We start from the raw sequence: 21,295 nt of genomic DNA, 5'->3' as shown, positions 1-21,295 counted from the left end.
AAAGAAGAAGAAGAATAAACCGAAAGGAGCATCATCGAGCATCACATTCGATCACTGAAAATGAATCCAATGGAGAAGGAAGAGGGAAGTGGCGTCAGTGCGACCGTGGATAAAATACAACGAGAGAATAACATTCCAAAGAACGCGAGCGAGTCGGATTTTACGTACACGACGAATTTTGAGATGCAGCAGCAAAACTCGTCGGGGGGGTCGCTCGCGCGGCGAGAAAACGCCGGGTCTTCCGAACCGAGTAGTAAGCCGAATAAACCGTCTTTGTTGAACCCGAATAAGAATAATAATACTAATAATAACAACAACGACAAAAACGCCGGGGAGAGCGCGAAACCGGCCGGCACCGACGCTACGACGATGACGACGACCGATGCGAAGCAGCGGGATACCGCGTCTCCGAGTCGACGCGAATCGGGACGACTCAAGTCATTACACGTGCAAAGAGCGACGTTGGATGCGGAAGCCAAAGCGAGAGCGTTGAAGTTCACGTGTTCGTTGTTCCCGCGCGCGAATATTCGCGTGAAATATCTCGGCATGGTGGACGAGAAAATAGCCGAGCAAATGGACGTGGAAAAGTTGGCAAAGGAACATTACAAAGAAGGAGGAAACGTTCATCCAACTTCCTCGAATACCAATAACACTTCCTCGAACGACGAAGAGAAGAACGAAATGTTGAAACCGCTCGGGTATAGGTGCGAAGGGACGTTGTTTTCCGAACCGTTTGAAGCGACCATCGATGAAAGCGGGTACCACTTTGTTCGATGGGGTGCGGAAGGCGAAGGCAGACGCGTCGTGGAGACGCCGTGCTCCACGTCTACTTCTCAAAAAGCAGAAGAGACGTCAGAGAAACAACAACAACAACAGCAACAACCAGAAACCTCGAATAACGACAGCAGCGAAACGACGACGACGACGACGACGGCGAACAAGAAAGGGTTATTAGACGTGGACGAGGCAGTAAAGTGCATCGTCGAAGAAATCGCGCGCCGGTTCGAGAATAAAATCCCGGGTATGAAACCATCCTCATCATCGTCGTTAAAATTGAACACTGGAAATAGCAACAACAACAACAACGGAAACGGTGGTCGTCTGTGTTCCAACTGCGGCGCCGGGAGCAACTCGACGCCGTTGATGCGCAGAGGTCCAGACGGCGTGCGTTCGTTATGCAACGCGTGCGGTTTGTGGTACGCTCGAAGAGGAACGCAACGTCCCATCGAAGGCGGGAGCGTCGCCGAGAGAGAAGCCAAGGCGGCGAAAGAAACTATGGCCGCTGCGGCCGCCGCCGGAGAAGAACAAGGTGGCGACGGCGAGTTCAACAAACGAACGAAAGAAGAAGAAGATGAAGCAAAACGACAACTCGAGAAAGAGATTGAAGAAAAAGAGAAGTTGGCTCGAATTGTTCCCAAGATTGAGAGTCTGAATGGCTTCGCCGTCTTTGGATACCACGAGCACATCGTTCAAGACGCGCTCCGAGCACACATCATCGCGAAGTACGCTCCATCTATGGGCATGGACGTTCTCATGGCAGCCGGGATGCATAAATACGGGCGATACGAAACATCCTTTATGTTGTCGAACGGCGGGAAGAACCAACCGGCGCAACAGAGACGCTCTTCGAAGCGCGAACGCAAAGAAATTACAAAGTTTGTCGATGTTGCGTATACGAACGCTCCACAGAAGCGAAAAACGAACGCGTCGTCAAAGACAGCTGCGAAAAGGCTCAAAGCGCAACAAGCGAGCGAAGAAAAAGCGGCGAAGAAAGCCGCCACCGCTTCTGCCGGTGCTTCTGCCGGCGGCGGAGCAGTTACGAAGAAAGTGGGCATGCGGAAGAACGCATCAGACCGATCCATGGCGGATCAGTTCTTCGGCTTGAACGATTCTTTCCACGAACGGCCGATCAGTTCAAATAACAATAACCAAAACGTTCAGCAAGAACAACGACAACCAACCGCCGCGGAGGATTTACAATCCTGGGAAAACGTCCTCTTCAGTAACGGGTTCGGAGGGGAACCATTGTACACAAATATCATCCCCGGAAACCAACAACGACATCAAGAACACCATCAAAGCAACACTATGTACATTAGTCAACAACAACAAATCATGCGAGGCGGTAGCGGAGAGCTCAGAGGTTTTTCGCCGCCGAACAATATCAGTAATATTAGTAACGCGAACATTATCAATAACAACGTTCCCAATCCGGGAAACTTTCGAATCGACGACGATTTGCTCGGCTTGGACGCGCTGATGGATAATCACGAAAGTTTCATCGATGGGAACATGTTTTAAGAAGTGAGATATACTAAAAAATTATATATATATATAACAAGAATAAACTTTTACACGCGACCGGTATAATTGTGCGGGTCGATGACGTACTTCTTACTCGCCCCTTTGTCAAAGTCGGCGTAGCCTCTCGGCGCGTCGTCCAAGGAAATCACTTCCACGTTCACCGCTTTATCGATTTGCACTCGGTCGTACAAAATCGCGTTCATTAAATTTCTGTTATACTTCATCGTCGGACACTGACCGGTGGCAAAAGTCAACGATTTCGCCCATCCGAGGCCTAATCGCATGCTCAAGTTTCCGGTTTTCGCGGCATCTTCCACCGCTCCCGGGTCTTCCGTAACGTACAAACCGGGAATTCCAACCGCGCCGCCGGCTTTCGTCACCGTCATGCAATCGTTCAACACTTGCGCCGGCACTTCCTTCGCGTGGTTGTGTCCACAGCCCCTCGCTTCAAAGCCAACGCAATCGACCGCGGCATCCACTTCAGGAGTTCCAAGAATCTTTTCGATTTGTTCATCGACCGACCCTTTGGTAATGTCCACGACTTCGCAACCGAAGGATTTCGCTTGGTTCAAGCGTTCTGGAATCGCGTCGCCGACAATCACGCACGCCGCGCCGAGCAGCTGAGCGGACGCTGCGCACGCCAAACCAACCGGTCCGGCACCCGCGACGTACACGGTTGATCCTGGTTTAACGCCCGCGGTGACTGCGCCGTGGTAACCGGTCGGGAAAATGTCCGACAGCAACGTTAAACTTGTAATCTTCTCCTTCGCTTGTTCCTTGTCCGGAAACTTGAGCAAGTTAAAATCGGCGTACGGAACCATCACGTATTCCGCTTGTCCACCAATCCAACCGCCCATATCGACGTACCCGTACGCCGCACCCGGTCTCGCCGGGTTCACGTTCAAACAAATCCCGGTGTGGCCTTGTCGGCAGTTATCGCACCTCCCGCACGCGATGTTAAACGGCACCGAACACACGTCTCCTTTCTTGATGAACTCGACGTCTTTCCCGAGTTCCACGACTTCGCCGGTAATCTCGTGGCCTAAAATCATGTGTCCGCCGGGTAAGGAAGTTCTCCCTCGAACCATGTGTTGATCACTTCCGCAAATATTCGTCGTGACCACTTTCAAAATAACCCCGTGTTCGCACTTCCTCTTTTGCCGTTCGGAGACGACTGGAGAGTTGGTCGAATCGAGCTCGAGTTTCGGAAACGGAATATCCTTCACTTGCACGTCGTTCGCGCCCATGAACATGACGCCGCGGTTCCCGGTTCCGTTCGCAGCCGAGGACGAAAACGCTCGCGTCCCTTTCGAAGAGGAACGACACCCGCACGCGCAGTTTTCCCCGTGTCGTCGAAGAGAAGATACGGATGATGGATCGGCGACACCACACAACACCACACCGGCTTCACCACCGACACCAAAACCGTTCGTGATAAAGTTGTTGCTCTTCATCAGAGCGTTGCGACTGCGTTTCGCCACGGATACCACGGAAGACCTCATTTTTTCTCGCTTTTGATCTCTCTCTCTCTCTCGAAAAGCAGCAGCCGGGATAAGGCGCGCAGAAGTGAACGATGAAACTTCCCCCAAAGATATTGTTGTTTTCTTATCGAGAAAAATGTGAAGCACGAAAAAAGTTTAGGGTATCAAACCCTACCTCCAGAAAGCTCTCTTTTCCCTCTCTCTCTCTCTTTCCTTTTGTCGCCAAAGTCTCTTTTTCTTGGTCGTTGTTCGGTCGCGCGGAATACATGAGCCTCGGCCGAGCATCGACGAGTCGTTTTCTTTCTCGCACGAATCATCGGTATCATCGGCAACATCAAAGTTTTTCTGCTCGTACTGCTGCTTTTGTTTGTCGATTGAGAGTGAAAAACGACCACCCGCCCGGCGCTTCTTCTCGTTCGTCCACTTCGTGTGCTTTGTGTTTTGCAGGGGACGTTCGATTTGTTGGTGGACGAGGAAAGAGGAGGACGCCGAGGATGAAGACGCGCGCGACGACGACGACGACGACGATATCTGATTCGAGCGACGACGACGACGTAAACGACGACGCGATGGTCGCGATGAAACCATCACTTTTAGGGAAACTCGGCCAATCCATGAACGTGGCGGGCATTTCTTTGTTCCTAAAGCTCGCCGTCTCGGACGCCTCGTTAGCCATACCGCACATCGACTGCGAGTCGATTCAGGATATTGATTGGTTCAAGTTAAAAAAAGCCGGGTTTACCGCGGTTATTTTTGATAAAGATAACACGTTGACGATACCGTACGCGGCGGAGGTGTATCCGCCGTTGCGAGAGAGCATGAAAGAGTGCAAGCAAGCGTTTGGGAACGAACGCGTTTGCGTGTACTCAAACTCAGCCGGGTTGATTCAGTACGACCCGGACGGGATCGAAGCGGCGCAGTTAGAGAAAGAGTTGGGGATTCGCGTGGCGAGACACAAGGAAAAGAAGCCGAGCGGCAGCGGCACCGAGCTCGCCGAGTTTTTAAATAGCAACAGCTCCGAGAAGGAAAAGAATAGAAAGAGTACAACAAAAGACGAGGAGGAAAATACGACGTCGCCGTGCGAAAAGTTCGTCTTCGTCGGCGACCGGTACCTCACCGACGTCGTCTTTGGCAACAAATCTGGCATGTTCACCATCCGCGTCGCCCCATTCGACGTATCTCACGAGTCTAAAGCCATCGCCGCGGCGAGATCTATCGAGAGTTACTTCTTGCGCCGATGGAGGACGAAAAACAAAACCAAAGCGACTCCGCACGCGCTCGACGAAAAACGAAAAGACGACGAAGAAGAAAGCAGCGTCTATTTGAAAACCAACGCCGCTCGATCCTGGAGAGAAGAGCGGTGAAACCGAGATGCGACGACGAGATAGAGGGAGATAGAAATAGGGAGATTAATTTAGAGAGTTTGTGGTATTCCATATAGTAGTGTTTGTTTTCCTCGAAAGAGTGAAAAATTTTAGTGAAAATTCGACGGCTGAGAAAAGTCTCGTTCTTTTTGGATAGAATGGAACAAAAAGTGCCACGTCTCTAATACAATCCTCACTTTGTCCGCACACACCATTCACGCACACCTGTATCGTTTATCATCTCGTTAAACTATACTTGTACGCATTGCAATTGCTTCGTTTTTAAGAAAGTAAGACCATTAATTACCGCTATAAACTCATCATGAGCACAGCGCAACACGCATTCTCCGCGAGAGCGATGATGGCCGCCACGTCTTTTTCCCAAAAGGCGCTCCGAGCGAAGCGCGCGACGACGTCGACGACGACGATTCAGACGACGAAGAGATCCTTGTCGATCAAATCTGCAATCGCCGAACCGGAAACCGCCACTGGTACCGCGAAGAAACCGAGAGATGATTTGCGCAACATTGCCATCATCGCGCACGTCGACCACGGGAAGACCACTTTGGTGGATTCCATGTTGAAACAATCGTCCGTTTTCCGCGACAACGAGAAAGTGGAGGAAAGAATCATGGACTCGAACGATTTGGAAAGAGAGAGAGGTATTACTATTTTGAGTAAGAACACCTCGGTGGATTACAAAGGAACGAAGTTGAACATCGTGGACACCCCGGGGCACGCCGATTTTGGCGGCGAAGTCGAACGCGTTTTGAACATGGTGGACGGCGTTTTGTTGTTGGTGGACGCGCAGGAAGGTCCGATGCCGCAAACAAGATTTGTACTGAAGAAAGCCTTGGCGCTCGGGTTGAAAGTGTTGGTTGTGGTGAACAAAGTAGACAGAGACGGGGCCAGACCGGATTGGGTCGTCGACACTACGTTTGATTTGTTCTGCTCTTTGGGCGCCGACGACGAGTGCTGCGATTTCCCAGTCGTTTATGCGTCTGGTTTCCAAGGCATCGCCGGGGACGATTACACGGACATGAGCACCACTTTGGAACCGTTGTTTGAGGCTATTTTGAGAGAAGTGCCTCCACCGAAGGTTGACATGGAAGCGCCGTTACAAATGATGGTGACCAACTTGGATTACGACGACTTCAAAGGTCGCATCGCGCTCGGCCGCGTGAACCAAGGAACGATTTCGAAGAACCAACAAATTAAGATTGGCGTTCCGGATGAACCGACGAGAAACGGTAAGATTAACGAGTTGTTCGTCTACAGAAACTTCGCGAAATCGTCCATCGAGGAAGTTGGTGCGGGCGACATTTGCGCCATTGCCGGTTTACCGGACGTCATGATTGGCGAAACCATCTTTGTGGATGGCTCGGAACCATTGACAAGACTCTCGGTCGAAGAACCGACAGTTCGCATGTCGTTGAGCGTGAATATGTCTCCGTTTGCCGGTAAAGAAGGGAAGTTTGTCACTTCGAGGAACATCAAGGACAGATTGGATCGCGAGTTGGAAAGAAACTTGGCGTTGAGAGTTGAACCCGGGGAAACCGCGGATACCTTTGTCGTTTGCGGCAGAGGTGCGTTACACATCACAATCTTAATTGAAACCATGAGAAGAGAGGGCTTTGAGTTTTGCATCGGTCCGCCAGAGGTCATCTACCAAGAGATTGATGGCCGCAAGTGTGAACCGTTTGAAGAGGCGCAAATTGAAGTCGGCGAGGAATACACCGGATCGTGCGTCGATTTGCTTTCACAAAGAAAGGGCCAAATGCTTGATTTAGTCACCAACGACAAAGGTCAAACGACGTTGAAGTACTCGATTCCGACCAGAGGTTTGTTAGGTTTGAGAAACGCGATTTTAACTGCGACCAGAGGTACCGCGGTGCTCAACACGAACTTTGAAGCTTACAAAGAGTGGGCTGGTGAGATTCAACAAAGAGATAACGGGTCTTTGGTTGCCTTTGAAACCGGTGCCGCGACGTCGTACGCCATGTTTTCTGCGCAAGAAAGAGGTATTCTGTTCATTAAACCGCAGACTGAAGTGTACGAAGGCATGGTTGTCGGTATACATCAACGCGCTGGCGATTTGAAAGTCAACGTGGCGAAGAAGAAGGCGGCGACGAACGTTCGAAGTAACAAGGACGCGACGGTCGTTTTGAACGAACCGAAAACGTTGTCTTTGGATGACTGTGTCGAATACATCGGCCCGGACGAGTTAGTTGAGATTACTCCGTTGAACATCCGTATCATGAAAAACCCGAAGATGGGAAAGCGAGCCGATCGCTCGAAGAAGGGTGGGAATTAAATGTATCAATCTCGAAGTGAGGGCAATATAAAGCTCGGATCGTCCTTTATACTATAATTTTTGAATAACGTTGTGAATATACGAAAAACTTTACTTTTACAGAAGCGTGTTGATGATTTTTAAACCAACTTTTATATTTGATTGTACATGTACTGGTACTCGTATCGTTGAACGCTATGAAAATGTGTTTTCTCTTTCCTTTACATCCCGGCTTCTGATAACGATTCAATCGTAATCAACCCAAACAACGTCTTCTTCCCATCCCCACTGATGACTGGTAAATAATCCACCATCTTGCCGTTCAAGTTCATGCTCATTTGCGCCTCGTACGCCATCTGTTCCGCCTCGCAACACCTCGGGAACGCTTTGTTATAGTTCATCAAATCCTTCACCAGCAAGTTACTCACTTCCGCACCTTTCGCCACCGTCGCTCGTCTTAAATCTCCATCTGAAAACGTCCCTAACAGTGTCATGTCTTTATCCACTACCAACAAGCACCCACACCCTTTCGTATCCCCGGCCATTTTCACCAAAACCTCCAATCCTTTCTCCTCGGGAGATACCGTCGGCAAACTCTCAATCTTCCTCATCACGTCCTGCACCCTCAACACCAATCGCTTCCCAATTCTCCCCGCGGGATGATTCATCGCGTACTCGTCCTGCGTCAAGCCTCTCGCCTGCATAATATACACCGCACACGTGTCCCCAAACATCATCTGCAACGCCGTATACGTCACGGGAGGCGAAACCCGACTCTCGCTCGTCCCGACCGAGCTCGATCCTTTCTCGAACGGCTGCAACTCTCCTGGCGCTGGAATCGTCACGTGCATGTCGCACAACTTCGCCAGTTGGCTTTCCTTATTCGCCGTAGCCGCAACCAAGAAACCACCCTTCGCTTTCGCGTACGGAACCAAGTTCACCAACTCCTCCGTCGTTCCCGACTTTGAGAACAACACCACAATATCGCCTTCGTTCACGTTCCCAATATCTCCGTGTAACGCATCCACTGGCGCTAAATGTATCGCTCTCGTTCCCGTGGAAACTAACGTCTGGCACACTTTCTTCGCGATGTACGACGATTTCCCGATCCCTGTGAATAGCGTCGTCCCTTTGCAATCTAAAACCTTCTGGCAAAACTTCGCGGTTTCCTCGAAATCGAGAGTTTGGAAAAACTGATCCAGGAAAGCGCTCTGCTCGGTGAATAAACTCTGAATGGATTGTTTGGAGATTTGAGCGGCGGCTTTAAGTTCGTGGCCAGCGCGTGCGCCGCCGCAACATCCCGTCAGTATGTTTGACATCTTTGTTTTATTTGTCTCGGTACAAACGCACCGAAAAGGTGCGCGAAGGAGAGATTTCTTTCTGCGGAGATTTAATTCGTCAGAAGAGGGAGTTGAATGAGTCACGAGAGGAGGCAACTCCTTGTGTAGATTTTTTTCGCTCGTAAACACTACTGCTATACTACTCTACTTCATAACGCACTCTTTTAAAACGCTTTGCTCACTCTCAAATGCTAGATGGTAGAATCATAAGTCTCTGAGCAACGCGTATTCGTCCTCGTTCAAGTCGATGGTTTCACCATCGCCGGTGACTTCTTCTTCTTCTTCGCGTTCTTCTCCCTTTTGCGGCGCTTTCGGAAAGAGCGGAAGAGTATCAAAGGAAAGAGAAGAGGCGTTCGCGTCGTCGCCAAAAAGACAACCGTTGGCGCTTCGCGCGAGACGGACGGTCTCCTCGAAAGTTACGTTGCAGTCTGCGCCTGGAAACTTGACGAAGTCGTCGCTTTTGAAACTCTCGACGATATCGTCGTCGACATCCGGCGTTCGGTACGAGGTGCCCCACAAAATGGTTGGTTTCTTCGTTTCTTCTCCGTTTTGTTTCACCTTGGAAAAAATGTTGTCGAGGATATCTGCAAAAACATCTTGAAGCGGTACCGTTCGTCGCGACTTTTGGCAAAGATGAACGATGAACGTGTCTTTCGGACAACATCTGGACGAGTAATCGAGCTGCGTCGCGAAGCAGACGAATTCGTCCTCGTCTTTGTACAATTTTCCCGGACGCGCGGCGGGTGGTATTGCAACGAACACGCGATGTTGAGCTTCGTCACTGCCAACCATAGACCGGTTTGTGACCAACACAGCTCTGTTGATGCAAAACTTTGAGCTTTCGCGACGATTCGGAGTAATTATTTCGTCATTCGCGAAACCAACCATTTCTATATCGCCTTGCGCATCTCCCAAAACGAGCTTTTTGCACGTCAATACTCGCCCACCTTTCGTGAGAACTTCAATGTGACTCTCACTGTTCTTCCTCTCTATTTTCTTAATCGGTTGACGCAACGCTGTGATTGCACCGCTCACCGCAGCCACGCGACAGAAAGCCTGCGCAACCTCTCCAGATCCGTACAGCGGAATTAAACCAGCTTGCGGCGTTTCTGGCCCGTACTTTCCCATTGAACGAATGTACGTTATCAACATCTCCGACGCTCTTCCTCGCAATTTGGTTGTCACGCTCGGACAAAAACTCACGCAATGCGCGACTGCATCGGATGTAATCTCGGAAAGGTCGTTTGGCGACTCCATCAAGAACGCTTTCATGGATGTGTTTTTACTACTACTACTACTACTATTATTATCGCCATCGTTCGCAAAAAAGGTGCCCTCATCTTCTCTCTCCGCGTCCAATGTATACTCCGTCCCTGGCGCACCAATAGGCGCGTTCGCATCGTCTCCTCTCCCGTAATTCACTCCCGTACCTTCCAACGCCACATCTCTGGCCTTTTTCAAAAACCGCATCAAACCTCTCTTCTCGGTCGGAGAGAGGCGCGCGTTTTCGAATATCTCCGCCCGAGACGCCGGGACCGGAACGAACTCAAACTCTCCCTTCTTACCATTCGTTTTTCCATCGCTCGTCCCCACGCAAACAAAACTCTTTTCCAACGTTTTAAATTCTAAATACTTATACGCTTCGCTGTTGCACACTTCCTCGGTCAACCGGTCGTCGCCCAAGGAAAACTTGAAGGCAACATCTACACTGAATTTACGACGCAGAGAAGCGAGAAGACATTCGTCGTCGTCAATGGTCACGACATCGTGCGTTTCCAACACCGCACCAGATCGTGTCAAACACACAGGCACGCTCCATCCTTTGAATAGAGTTTCATCTGTACCGCGAGCTTCTGTTAAAGTGCCGAAACTGTTCCCGTAGTGGTCGTTCGCGTCTAAAAGCAAAACGGATTTTTTTCCAATCTTCGACGCGCTCGACGCGATCAAGGACTCCGCGAGACCGGTGCCGAGAACGATGACGTCGAACGCGCGCGTCGGGAAAGACTCGGCGGGTTCATTTTCGTCTTTTTTTCCGTCGTTCTTTTCTTCGGTCATGTGCCGGAGACGACGACGAATTTGGTTTTTCGTGTGAAGATATTTCGTTCGTTTTACAACAACAGTTTCTTCTAGTGCGAGCGTCTGTTAACATTTTTGGCCTGACGCGTGCCGATTTCGCCCGTTAACGGTTTCCTCGGATCTAAAACTTCGTAATCGTCCGCGGAGGCTAAGTAATGCGAGGCTGCGGTGCTTTGACCGCCATCTTTGTCGAATTGTAACGAGTGCGCTCGCCAATCTTTATCGTCGTCGTCTGAATCGTCGTCTTTGCGTATTTCGTTGCCGTCTTCGTCGACGTCTTCCATGTAGTACAAACCTTCCGGGACGAATTTGGAGACGCCGACGAAACCATCGCGTGCTTTCTTATTGCTTTCTGCGTTTTTGTTTTCTCCTCCTTCGTGTAACTTTTCGTTGAACTTTTGTAATTTAGCCAGCGTATCTTTCTCGCGATCCACGACTCTTCGATTCCGCAGTTTCGCCTCGGCGCGTTTGACTTCGTGGTTGGACATGAGCGCTTTATCGTCTTCGGTGACAAGCGCCTTCCCTAGTCCTAGTTTCTTCAGTTTATTCTTCTTGTGTCTCTCTCGCTCCAGTTTCCTTTCCGCTTTCGCTTGCTTCTCTCTCGCTTTCTTCGCCTTCTCGATGCGTTTGCGCTCCTCCTCGGAAATGTGCACGTTCATCTCCGACAACATCGCCAAAGACGATTTCTCGCCGCCGTTTCCTGATACTTTCTCTCTTTTCTCGCGCATTTTCGCTTTCATTTTTTCCTCTAAATCTTTCGCTTTCTTTTCGTTTTCTCTCGTTTCCTCTTCCGTCTTTTTCAAAACATTTCCGTACTCCTCGTCGTCCACTTTGGCGAATTTCTTATTCGACCCTTCCTCGACGACGTCGTGCGCCGACGCAATCTTCTGCTTCTTCGCTTTCTTCTCTTTCCTCTCGTCCTCGTCTTCCACCACTTCCTCGTCGTCACCAAACGATAACAACCCCACGTTTGCTTTCTGCTTCTTCTTCTTCGCTTTCGGCTGTTCCTTCTTCTCCTCCGACTTCTCCTCGGGAACTGCGACGACGATATCCGCGAACGGATTCCACACCACCTCCGTCCGTACAATCCTCGGCAACGGCTCCCCAACCGGCGTCTCTCCTTCGCACTCGCACTCTGCGATTCGTTGGACGTTATAAAACGTCTGATTTGCGACTTTCCCGAAAATCGTGTGTTTCCTATCCAGATGTCTGCACTTGTCTACGGTGATGAAAAATTGCGACCCGTTCGAGTTTCGTTTCCCTTCGTTCGCCATCGCCACTTGGCCTCGCGCGTTGAAGGAAATCCTGCTGTGAAACTCATCCTTAAACTTCTCGCCTTCTTTCCACCCGTTTCCTTTCCCGGTTCCGGTTTTATCTCCGGTTTGTACCATAAATCCTTTCACGATGCGGTGGAAGACGTTTTGTTCGTAATACTTGCTCGCGCAGAGTTGAACGAACGCGCGACAGGCGAGCGGACATTCCTTGGAAAACAGTTCGATGTCGATTTCCCCGTGCGTGGTGTGGAGGATGACTTTGCCGGAAGTTGGAGGTTCCAGAGAGTACACTTCGGACATGCGTATTACTGCAGTGGTATTCTCTCTCTCTCGCTTCTTCTTGGTCCTCTGATTCGTCTCTTTCCGCGCGGAAAAGAGCGAAACAATCTGTCGCATTTTCGTCACTTTTCCGCTCTCGAATTGGAAAACAATCAGAAGGCGGAAGTTTACGACTCACGAAAGAAAGCCGAAGGGAGGGCCTTTTGCGCGAATACTTCGAGAGGAAGAGGAAGAGGAGGAAACAGCGCTTTGTCTTTCGAGCAGCGCTCTCGACTTTTACGCGTCGTGGTTTGGTTGTTCTTGTTGTTCTCGCAGAGACGCGGTGAAGCGAGTCACGGGGAAGCCGCCAGCACCAACACCAACACGTTTACCGGACGAGAAAGACGACGGCCGTGGCGTTGTATTCGGGGAGAGGATGATGCGCAAGGAGAAAGGATTCGACGAGAATAAAGCGAAAGAAGAAGGCGCGATAAAAGTCGGCGCAATCGTCACCTCTTCGCGAGGGAAACACAAACGAATCGTGTACTCGCAAGAGGAAGCGAGATTGCGAACGGTGAAAGATGTCATCGAACAGATGGTGGAAGCGGTGAAAACGAACCAGACGCTGAACTTGAACAACGCGAAGAATAAAGCGGCGAAGAAATACGGCGTGGATGGGACGGTGAGACTGACTGAGATCATATCTGCCGTGCCGGAGGAACACAAGAAGAGCTTGTTGCCGCAGTTGAGAGCGAAACCGGTGAGGACGGCGAGCGGCGTGGCGGTGGTCGCGGTGATGTCCAAGCCGCATAGGTGTCCGCACATCGCGACGACGGGGAACGTGTGCGTGTATTGCCCGGGCGGGCCGGATTCGGATTTTGAGTATTCGACGCAAAGTTATACCGGGTACGAGCCGACGAGTATGCGCGCGATTCGTGCGAGGTACGATCCGTACGCGCAAGCGAGAGGGAGAGTCGATCAGTTGGCCAGGTTAGGGCATTCGACGGATAAAGTTGAATACGTGTTAATGGGAGGGACGTTTATGAGTTTACCAATGGATTATAGGGATTATTTTATTAGAAATTTACACGATGCGTTGAGTGGAGCGACGAGTTCGTCCGTGGATGAAGCCGTGAGGAGTTCGGAACACGGGAAACACAGATGCGTTGGGATGACGATTGAAACGAGGCCAGATTATTGTTTGGGACCGCACTTGAGGCAAATGTTAAAGTACGGGTGCACGAGACTCGAAATTGGTTTACAATCGATATACGAGGATGTTGCCAGAGACACAAACAGAGGACACACGGTGAAAGCAGTCAATCGATGTTTTCGCGAGGCGAAAGATGCCGGGTTCAAAGTCGTCGCGCACATGATGCCAGATTTACCGAACGTTGGCATGGAGAGAGATTACGAATCGTTCTTAGAGGCTTTTGAGAACCCCGAGTTTCGCATGGATGGGTTGAAGTTATATCCAACCTTAGTAATTCGAGGTACCGGTTTGTACGAGTTGTGGAGAAATGGCTTTTACCGTTCGTATTCGCCGGAAAAACTAGTCGATTTAGTGGCGAGGATTTTAGCGCTCGTGCCGCCTTGGACGAGAGTGTACAGAGTGCAAAGAGATATCCCCATGCCGTTGGTGACTTCTGGTGTCGAAAAAGGAAACTTGCGCGAACTCGCTATGGCTCGAATGGCCGAATTAGGATTGAAATGTCGCGATGTTCGCGCTCGTGAGGTTGGAATGCAAGACATCCACAATCGAGTGTCCCCGAAGGACATAGAATTAGTACGAAGAGAGTACACCGGGAACGGCGGGTGGGAAACGTTTTTATCGTACGAAGACCCGAAACAAGATATTTTAGTCGGCTTGTTGCGTTTGCGTAAGTTGACCAAAAACGCTGGTAAGAACAACGTGGAATTGAAAGGAGGGAAAGTTTCGATGGTGCGCGAATTACACGTCTACGGTTCCGCGGTGAAAGTATCGACGCGAGAGGCTGGACGGTTTCAACACCGAGGCTACGGCGCGGCGTTGATGAATGAGGCCGAAAGAATCGCGAGAGACGAGCACGGATCGACAAAAATGGCTGTCATTTCCGGTGTCGGGACGAGAAATTATTACCGCAAGTTAGGATATGAGTTAGAAGGACCGTACATGGTAAAAAACATAGATTGTGCAATGTAATAACACGAAGAATAAAATTTAGAAATCATCCTCGACGGCGTGCAACAACTCGGTTTGACACAACACGCACGCATCCGCAGAGAAGTGACACTCTACGATGCACCTCTCGGCGACGTGCGCCAACCCAAAATTGTACACCGTCTTCAGTAAATTGAACGCGCCATCGATTTGATCCAGCTCGCTCGTCACCCCGTTACTACTCACCAACGTATCTACATCACCTCTATTTCCTAACTCGTCGTCATACCTCGTCGCAAACCCTTCGTTTGGTCCTAACCCGATGCCGTAAATATCCACGCTTGCGCAATTCAAAAGCGCAAACATAATCGCCTGCGCTTCCGTCGTCATCGGTGAAATACCTTCTATAGCCTCGGCCAAAAACTCCATAAACTCCGGGTGAAAAGCTTCTAATTTTAAACGTTTCTTCGTGACTGCTCCGACACCGTTATCGTGCACTCTGTGCATCCTCGCAAAAGCTCTCAAGGAATTCCCGTTGGTAATATTCGCAATCAACGTCTCTTCCGCGCCTTCGCGAATGTATTTTTGACAAAACGGTAGCTTGGCATCGCCGCAAATTCTCACCGTAGTTCGCGACCCGACGCTTTGCTCAAACCCGCGCGTCGGTAAATCGTCGACGCGAATAATCGCCTGGTGTTGATCGATATTCGGTCCATTTTCGTAGGAGAGTAAAACGCCCGATTTCCCAACTACCGCGCAACTCGTCCACGGCTCTTCCTTCGGCGTCACAACGTCCGTCTCCGCTAACCTATTCAACACCGTCTGTTCGACTGTCCCTACATTTACGAACCCTTTCCCCGAAGCTCCACTCTTCCCGTCTTTATTACCGAACAACCCGCCAATCAACCCGCCGCCCACGCGCGCGTCGTCGCTTCTCTTTGACGGCAATTTCACCGTCAGCGCGGAGACTCTCGCCGTCCCTGCGCTCCCACACGTCTCCTTGTTCAACGTCAACGCGCCTTCAAACGCAATACCTTCCGTCGTATCCTTAACCTTCCCTACTCCCTTGCTCGCTTGCTCCCTCGCCGTCTTTTGCGCCGGGCTCAACAACCTTAACATCTTCTCTCGCGCGTCCTCGTCTTCACCATCCGCATCCTCTCCATCCACGTACACTTCCGGTAAATCGATGTGCTCGTCGCAACTTTTCCCTCCGTACAAAACTGCGCACACGCATACGTTCTTCACGCACGTCGCGTGTCTCCCGCACGCGCCTTTCTTGTCCAAAGCGCACCTATTCCCACCTCCCGAATGTGTTCGAAACCACTCCATGCCGAGTTCCACTCTCCGGTCGTGTTTTTGCGTTTGCTTCTCCACGAGTCTGAACGCCTCCCCTTTATACTCGTTGTTGTTCATGTTCTTGGTGTTGGTGTCCTCCAAAATCGAATCCACGACGAACGCGCGCAACCCGAGGAAGACGAGGACGAAGACGAGCAACGCGAGGAACGCTTTTGGAACATTCAAATTGTTATTGTTTTCCAATGATGTTCTTCCACGTAAATGGGACTTCATTAAATGCGACGGACGCATAATGATGATGGTATTGCTGATTGTGTGTGTCTTCTCTCTCGCAACGAAGAGCGAGGAATCAATCAGATGATGCGCTTTCAGCGCGCGCGCGATTTGTGTTGCCCGTTTCTCTCTTCGTGGAGGAAAGCAGGAAACATAAAATTTAGGGTTGCGTGTGATACCCTAAACACAAAATCGAGCATAAAATACGAGCCCTTTGCGCCTTCTGCCACCCACACTGCCTCAAAGAGAGAAGAAGAGCTTTGAGATGATTCGAAGCGAAAGGAAGAAGAAGAACAAGAAGAACAAGAACGAGGACGACGACTGTTTGAAACTCGCGTTCGTTCTCTCCTCGGCGTCGTTTCAAGAGGCACCGTTTGATTCTTCTTTGTCTTCTTCTTCTTTTTTTCTCAGTCAACGAAGAAGAAGAGGAGGACGAGAAAACGAAAAACCGTTACTCACGTTTTCTTCTTCCTTTTCGTCGTCGTCGTCGTCGTTTAACTGGAAAGAGATTCGAAAGAAAGCGAGAGAACGGACCGGCAAAGATTCGGAGTGCGCGATTTGCCGAGAAGAGTTTGCGACGACGATTCAGACGAGCGCGACGACGACGATGGATGCTGATCAAAATCGAGGACAAGTGTTGACGTCCTGTGCGCACTGTTTCCACGCGCAGTGCTTGAAGTCTTTCGAGACGTTCGTGGAATCGATATCTGAACGACGAAGATGTCCGTGTTGTCGTGCGGTCGGGTACAGAAAGATTCGGATAAGTGACGCGAGAGACGAGTGCATTCGACACGCGGCGTTGACGATACAGAAAATGTGGAGAGGACGTCTCGTTCGAAACAAACTCGGACCGATGAACGAGAACGCGCGAATGACCTGGATGGCGAATAAGCTCCGCGCGTTACGAAAGCGAGTCGAGAGAAGCGCCGAAAAGAGGAGAGAGACGAGGAAACAACAACTCGCCGAAGAAGAAGAAGAAGAAGACATCGACAAATCTTCTTCTTCCGACGAGGATTCCAACGATACGAACACCGACTGGAACGTCGTCATCGCCAAATCGCTCTCCCTGGAAATCGACGAGTGTTCTATTTGCGCGCTTCGCTTCGCCGCCTCGAAGACAAACGCTGTCATTTCCTCGCAAAGAACCGACGATTCTACTCCTTCTTCTCCTCCTCCTCCTCCAAAGACGACGAAAGTCGCGTACCTCAGTTGTTCGCACCGGTTCCACAGAAACTGCCTGCGAACGTTCGAGAGGCATTTGAAATCTATCGGCAGAGAGATATTTTGTCCCTGCTGTCGCCGAGCGAACTATTCCCGAAAATGTTTGTAAATGAATGAACTTTGTGTTTTTCTTAATAACTCTCTTCTCTCGCTTTCATCATCATCGGACGGATTGTATGGGTTTGCGTTCGCGGTGTTCACATTTTTCGTTTTCCTTTCTCTTTACGAGTAGACAAACTTTTCTTTTCTTCATCGAACCTCATTAAAACCCACACATCACATCGTTTCAGAGAGATGACGTCTTTAAACTTAGACTTTAGCGTGCTCGACCGGCCGGTTCGTAAAGAGGCGGACGAGTTGACTTCGACGTAAGCGTATTGATTCGGTGTTTTGGTGATTTCTTCTTCTGCGTTTGCATCTTTTGCGCGTTGTTGCTGCTTCGTTTTCTCTCCTTTGAAACGATCTCATCATCGTCTCATCGTCTCTTCTTCTTCTTTGCGTCGAAAGTTGCGGTGGAAAGCCGTTGATCTGTGGAGATATCGCAGGATTGTTCGTTCGTTGAAGCGTTTTAGTCGTTCTGTATCTGACCAGTGATGATACTCTCTCTCTCTCTCTCTCTTTCTCGTCCTCACACAATGACATCAAAACAGTTTGGAAAACGACGTCCTGTGCGGCATCAACACGCACGATCAGTACTTCACGATACCTCGAGTGGAAGACTTCTCTCGCTTCCAGAAAGACGTCGTCGAACACGTGAAACCACAACACGGGACGACGACTTTAGGCTTTATATTTGAACACGGAATTATCATCGCGGTGGATTCTCGCGCGTCGCAAGGACCGTACATCAGTTCACAAACGGTGAAAAAAGTCATCGAGATCAACCCTTTTTTACTCGGGACGATGGCTGGAGGCGCGGCGGATTGTCAGTTTTGGCAGAGGAACTTAGGGATTCAGTGTCGGTTACACGAACTTGAGACTGGGAAGAGGATTACCGTGACTGGTGCGTCGAAGTTGTTGGCAAATACTTTGTACGGGTATCGCGGACGCGGATTATCGATGGGGACGATGGTCGCCGGTTGGGATACGACCGGACCGGGATTGTTTTACGTGGACTCGGATGGAACGAGATTAAAAGGAAAGAGGTTTTCAGTTGGTTCGGGGTCGTTGTTCGCGTATGGTGTTTTGGATCAAGGTTTTAGACACGATTTGAGCATAAAAGAAGCGGCGGAGTTGGGGAGAAGGGCGATTTACCACGCGACGTTCCGAGACGCCTTTTCGGGAGGGACGGTGAGCGTGTATCACGTTGGACCGGACGGATGGACGAAGATGAGCGGGACGGATGTAGGAGAGTTGCATTACGAGTACTATCCGGCGGACGCGGTCGAAAATCCAGAAAGACACGGTGGGGGCGAAGGGGACATTTTTGTGCCCAAGAAGAGAGAGCACGAGCAAAACAGAGAGGACGGAGAAAAGAAGAAGGATTCGTCGCCAGAGGCTATGGAGACGTAATCAATAGTTGAGTGTGTAAAATCTACCTAGAAAAAGCTACGTTATATCATTAAATACTACTACCAAATTCATTGTTCAACTACCATTAGAATGACTCGATGCAAACAAACTTTACGCGACGACTAAAAATTGCGCTTCCTCGATTTCGCGCGATGATGCCTGCGACTCCTTCGCCAGATGAAGTAGTCCATGAGTGGCCAAATACAAAATATGCACAAGACTTGCGTGTGAAACGCAAAGTGATACGCATTCAAAGAAATGCCGTTCGCGAAAAGCGAGCGCTTTAGCAAGAGCAACGTGATGACATCGCTGTAACTCTTGATGTCTTTCCGTTCGCTCGTCGTTTCGCCAAGCGTGTATGAAGCGAAAGGCGACGCAACGGAATGTTTCACCAAGCTCGTTTCGCCTTTGCGCAACGATGTTCTCAATTTCCGAACGAGAATAATAAAAGCGACGGATGATAGCGTCAACGGAATCAATTTCTCGCGAAGATAGTTCATGCGAACGTTCATGCCAATAGCCGTGAACGCTAAAGCGTGCGCTGCTCTTAGTAGGTCTGAACCAACTACTTTGTTGTGAGTTTGTTTCTTCTTACCCTTGTGCTGCGATTCCAAGTCACCGTTATTTTCGTCTTTTTTGGCAAAATTACCGCGCTTATTTTCAAAGTCGTCGTCGGTATTTACACCCAAGCTCTCCTCTCCTCTGCGATTGTGATGACACGCAATCCCAAACGCGAAAGCACCCAGTTCGTAACCTAAATTGAACATCTCAGTCAGCCGAGCGAAGAACAAGCACGTTGCACACATAAAAATCAGTTTCTTCTCGGCTTGATAGTGCTCGCTCGCGTGTGTTTTAGTATTGCTATTCCATTTCGTCGCAACGCCGGCGCGAACCTTATCGCGGCCACTAAAACGCGAAGCGACGACAAACGTCACGAACGACGACATGACGAGCGCGTACACAATATTCGCCACGGACTGAGAAAACAAGATCGTCGTGTTCCAATTTCGTGCAATTGCGAATGCGATTCCAGTCCACCATCGCATGATGTTGCTCTCGTTCAATTCGTCGTTTGTTCTCTTCGAGGATTGCGGTGAGGTCAGTGAGGAGAGATGACTGGATTCTTCACCAGCTAAACTGTCCATGCTCGTCGTGCTTCCACCGTTACCGTCTAGTGAATTCGCACTGTCGACCAAATTCGCACTACTTGATTTGCTCACGACGACGACGGAATTGGACCCATCAAAGACAGATATCGCGCCAATCACTATCCCTTTCAAGATGCCGATTTTCGTCGCAACCCCTAACAGCGCGCCGATGAAGGAACTTATCGCGACATTTGCAATCACAATAGAACTGCTTCGACTTCGACGTACGAAAGAAAAATATCGGCTAGTACTATTCCGTCCAATCTTCTCAAATATACTCGCATCACACAATCGACCGACTGAAAAACACAGCGCGATTACGCCAAATTCTCCCAACGTCTCCAATTGCACCGGCTCGTCCACCAAGCGCAAGCCGAAAGGTCCAACCAATGCACCGCAAACGAAGAAGCCTACGAAATCAGACGACGGAGCACTTTGAAACATCTTTCTATTCCTATTTCCACCGGTAACTACAATCGAAAATATCAACGACATCACCACGCTAAACACGAACACGCACACGATATCTCTCGTCAAATTTGAATCCGTTTGCATCGAAGTCTGCTTTCTCTTCTCCGTTCGTTCCAAAACGTACTCGTTTCCTTCGCTATCTACCAACGTCTCCGCTTCTCCTCCTTCCGCTCTCTTTTCGCTCTCTCGACTCAAAGCTTCATCTATTCGCAGTAAAATATCCTCGGTTCTTGACACCAACGCTTTCATCTTCTGCTTCCGTCTCGCGCGCTGCGTCATGTTCGCCTCCACGATATCAGAACTCACAGCATCGCTCTCGTTCGAACTGCTCGCTTTCTTCCTACTTTTCTTCATCACGCTTTCGCTTCCTTCTCTTACTCCACCGCTCTCGCGTTCCAACTTTAGCAACTCTTCCTCTTTCTCCTTGTGATACTTCTCCTCGTCCAAATCGTCGTCCGCGAATTCCTTCTCTAAAACTTTTTCCATTTTGTGCGCGATGGTTCTGTTGTAATTGAACGCGCGCTTATCTATTTGTGGTGGAGCCGGTGGTGGTTCGAAAGAAGTCGTCGATGTTGTTGTCGACGCGTGTCTTCTCCTGTCGTCTTTATGCGCGCGACTACTCCGCGATGATTCGGTTAGAAGAAGCAGAAAAAGGAACGGAAGGAGGTAATGTATCATTTTCCAAAACGAGTGATACTGAGAGCGTCTCGTCCTCGTTCTCGCGCGCATGATGACTGACAAACGCGCACCACCGCGTTCCTTCGCCTCTCCCCGTCTCAGTGCGCGCGCGTGTTCGCAATACGTTTAAAACTCGTCATGATTGATTGCGCGTGTTAAAAATTCG

The 21,295-nt window shown here is 50.0% G+C and overlaps 12 protein-coding genes across 12 annotated transcripts; 6 read left to right on the top strand and 6 right to left on the bottom strand.

Annotated features, from left to right (window-relative positions):
- Window positions 1-69: 69 nt before the first annotated feature.
- On the top strand, window positions 70-2,171 carry Bathy02g02870 (predicted protein; the record flags this gene model as incomplete). The annotated part of the gene is made up of 2 exons (XM_007514992.1): window positions 70-2,090; window positions 2,144-2,171. The coding sequence occupies 2 exons, from the start codon at window positions 70-72 to the stop codon at window positions 2,169-2,171; spliced, it is 2,049 nt and encodes a 682-aa protein (XP_007515054.1).
- Window positions 2,172-2,351: 180 nt separating this feature from the next.
- On the bottom strand, window positions 2,352-3,806 carry Bathy02g02860 (glutathione-independent formaldehyde dehydrogenase; the record flags this gene model as incomplete). Its single annotated transcript, XM_007514925.1, has 1 exon — window positions 2,352-3,806. One exon carries the CDS (start codon window positions 3,804-3,806, stop codon window positions 2,352-2,354), a length of 1,455 nt encoding a protein of 484 aa, XP_007514987.1.
- A 473-nt stretch (window positions 3,807-4,279) lies between these two features.
- Window positions 4,280-5,149, top strand: Bathy02g02850 (predicted protein; the record flags this gene model as incomplete). The annotated part of the gene is made up of 1 exon (XM_007514473.1): window positions 4,280-5,149. One exon carries the CDS (start codon window positions 4,280-4,282, stop codon window positions 5,147-5,149), a length of 870 nt encoding a protein of 289 aa, XP_007514535.1.
- Window positions 5,150-5,471: 322 nt separating this feature from the next.
- Bathy02g02840 (GTP-binding protein TypA) lies at window positions 5,472-7,463 on the top strand (the record flags this gene model as incomplete). Its single annotated transcript, XM_007514854.1, has 1 exon — window positions 5,472-7,463. The coding sequence occupies one exon, from the start codon at window positions 5,472-5,474 to the stop codon at window positions 7,461-7,463; it is 1,992 nt and encodes a 663-aa protein (XP_007514916.1).
- Window positions 7,464-7,663: 200 nt separating this feature from the next.
- Bathy02g02830 (KpsF/GutQ family protein) lies at window positions 7,664-8,761 on the bottom strand (the record flags this gene model as incomplete). Its single annotated transcript, XM_007514765.1, has 1 exon — window positions 7,664-8,761. The coding sequence occupies one exon, from the start codon at window positions 8,759-8,761 to the stop codon at window positions 7,664-7,666; it is 1,098 nt and encodes a 365-aa protein (XP_007514827.1).
- Window positions 8,762-8,986: 225 nt separating this feature from the next.
- Window positions 8,987-10,837, bottom strand: Bathy02g02820 (predicted protein; the record flags this gene model as incomplete). The annotated part of the gene is made up of 1 exon (XM_007514461.1): window positions 8,987-10,837. One exon carries the CDS (start codon window positions 10,835-10,837, stop codon window positions 8,987-8,989), a length of 1,851 nt encoding a protein of 616 aa, XP_007514523.1.
- Window positions 10,838-10,908: 71 nt separating this feature from the next.
- On the bottom strand, window positions 10,909-12,528 carry Bathy02g02810 (predicted protein; the record flags this gene model as incomplete). The annotated part of the gene is made up of 1 exon (XM_007514414.1): window positions 10,909-12,528. The coding sequence occupies one exon, from the start codon at window positions 12,526-12,528 to the stop codon at window positions 10,909-10,911; it is 1,620 nt and encodes a 539-aa protein (XP_007514476.1).
- A 301-nt stretch (window positions 12,529-12,829) lies between these two features.
- On the top strand, window positions 12,830-14,572 carry Bathy02g02800 (histone acetyltransferase; the record flags this gene model as incomplete). The annotated part of the gene is made up of 1 exon (XM_007514578.1): window positions 12,830-14,572. The coding sequence occupies one exon, from the start codon at window positions 12,830-12,832 to the stop codon at window positions 14,570-14,572; it is 1,743 nt and encodes a 580-aa protein (XP_007514640.1).
- Window positions 14,573-14,664: 92 nt separating this feature from the next.
- On the bottom strand, window positions 14,665-16,099 carry Bathy02g02790 (beta-galactoside alpha-2,6-sialyltransferase 1; the record flags this gene model as incomplete). The annotated part of the gene is made up of 2 exons (XM_007515000.1): window positions 14,665-14,713; window positions 14,781-16,099. The coding sequence occupies 2 exons, from the start codon at window positions 16,097-16,099 to the stop codon at window positions 14,665-14,667; spliced, it is 1,368 nt and encodes a 455-aa protein (XP_007515062.1).
- A 265-nt stretch (window positions 16,100-16,364) lies between these two features.
- Window positions 16,365-17,429, top strand: Bathy02g02780 (RING finger protein 32; the record flags this gene model as incomplete). The annotated part of the gene is made up of 1 exon (XM_007514809.1): window positions 16,365-17,429. The coding sequence occupies one exon, from the start codon at window positions 16,365-16,367 to the stop codon at window positions 17,427-17,429; it is 1,065 nt and encodes a 354-aa protein (XP_007514871.1).
- Window positions 17,430-17,614: 185 nt separating this feature from the next.
- On the top strand, window positions 17,615-18,832 carry Bathy02g02770 (predicted protein; the record flags this gene model as incomplete). Its single annotated transcript, XM_007514434.1, has 2 exons — window positions 17,615-17,688; window positions 17,971-18,832. The coding sequence occupies 2 exons, from the start codon at window positions 17,615-17,617 to the stop codon at window positions 18,830-18,832; spliced, it is 936 nt and encodes a 311-aa protein (XP_007514496.1).
- A 122-nt stretch (window positions 18,833-18,954) lies between these two features.
- Window positions 18,955-21,180, bottom strand: Bathy02g02760 (unknown protein; the record flags this gene model as incomplete). Its single annotated transcript, XM_007514691.1, has 1 exon — window positions 18,955-21,180. The coding sequence occupies one exon, from the start codon at window positions 21,178-21,180 to the stop codon at window positions 18,955-18,957; it is 2,226 nt and encodes a 741-aa protein (XP_007514753.1).
- Between the last annotated feature and the right edge of the window lie 115 nt (window positions 21,181-21,295).

This window comes from Bathycoccus prasinos, assembly GCF_002220235.1.
Source record: "Bathycoccus prasinos genomic : Chromosome_2".
Classification (NCBI taxonomy): domain Eukaryota; kingdom Viridiplantae; phylum Chlorophyta; class Mamiellophyceae; order Mamiellales; family Bathycoccaceae; genus Bathycoccus; species Bathycoccus prasinos.
The sequence above is the reverse complement of the archived record's forward strand: the minus strand, read 5'-3'. Positions and strand labels throughout refer to the sequence as shown.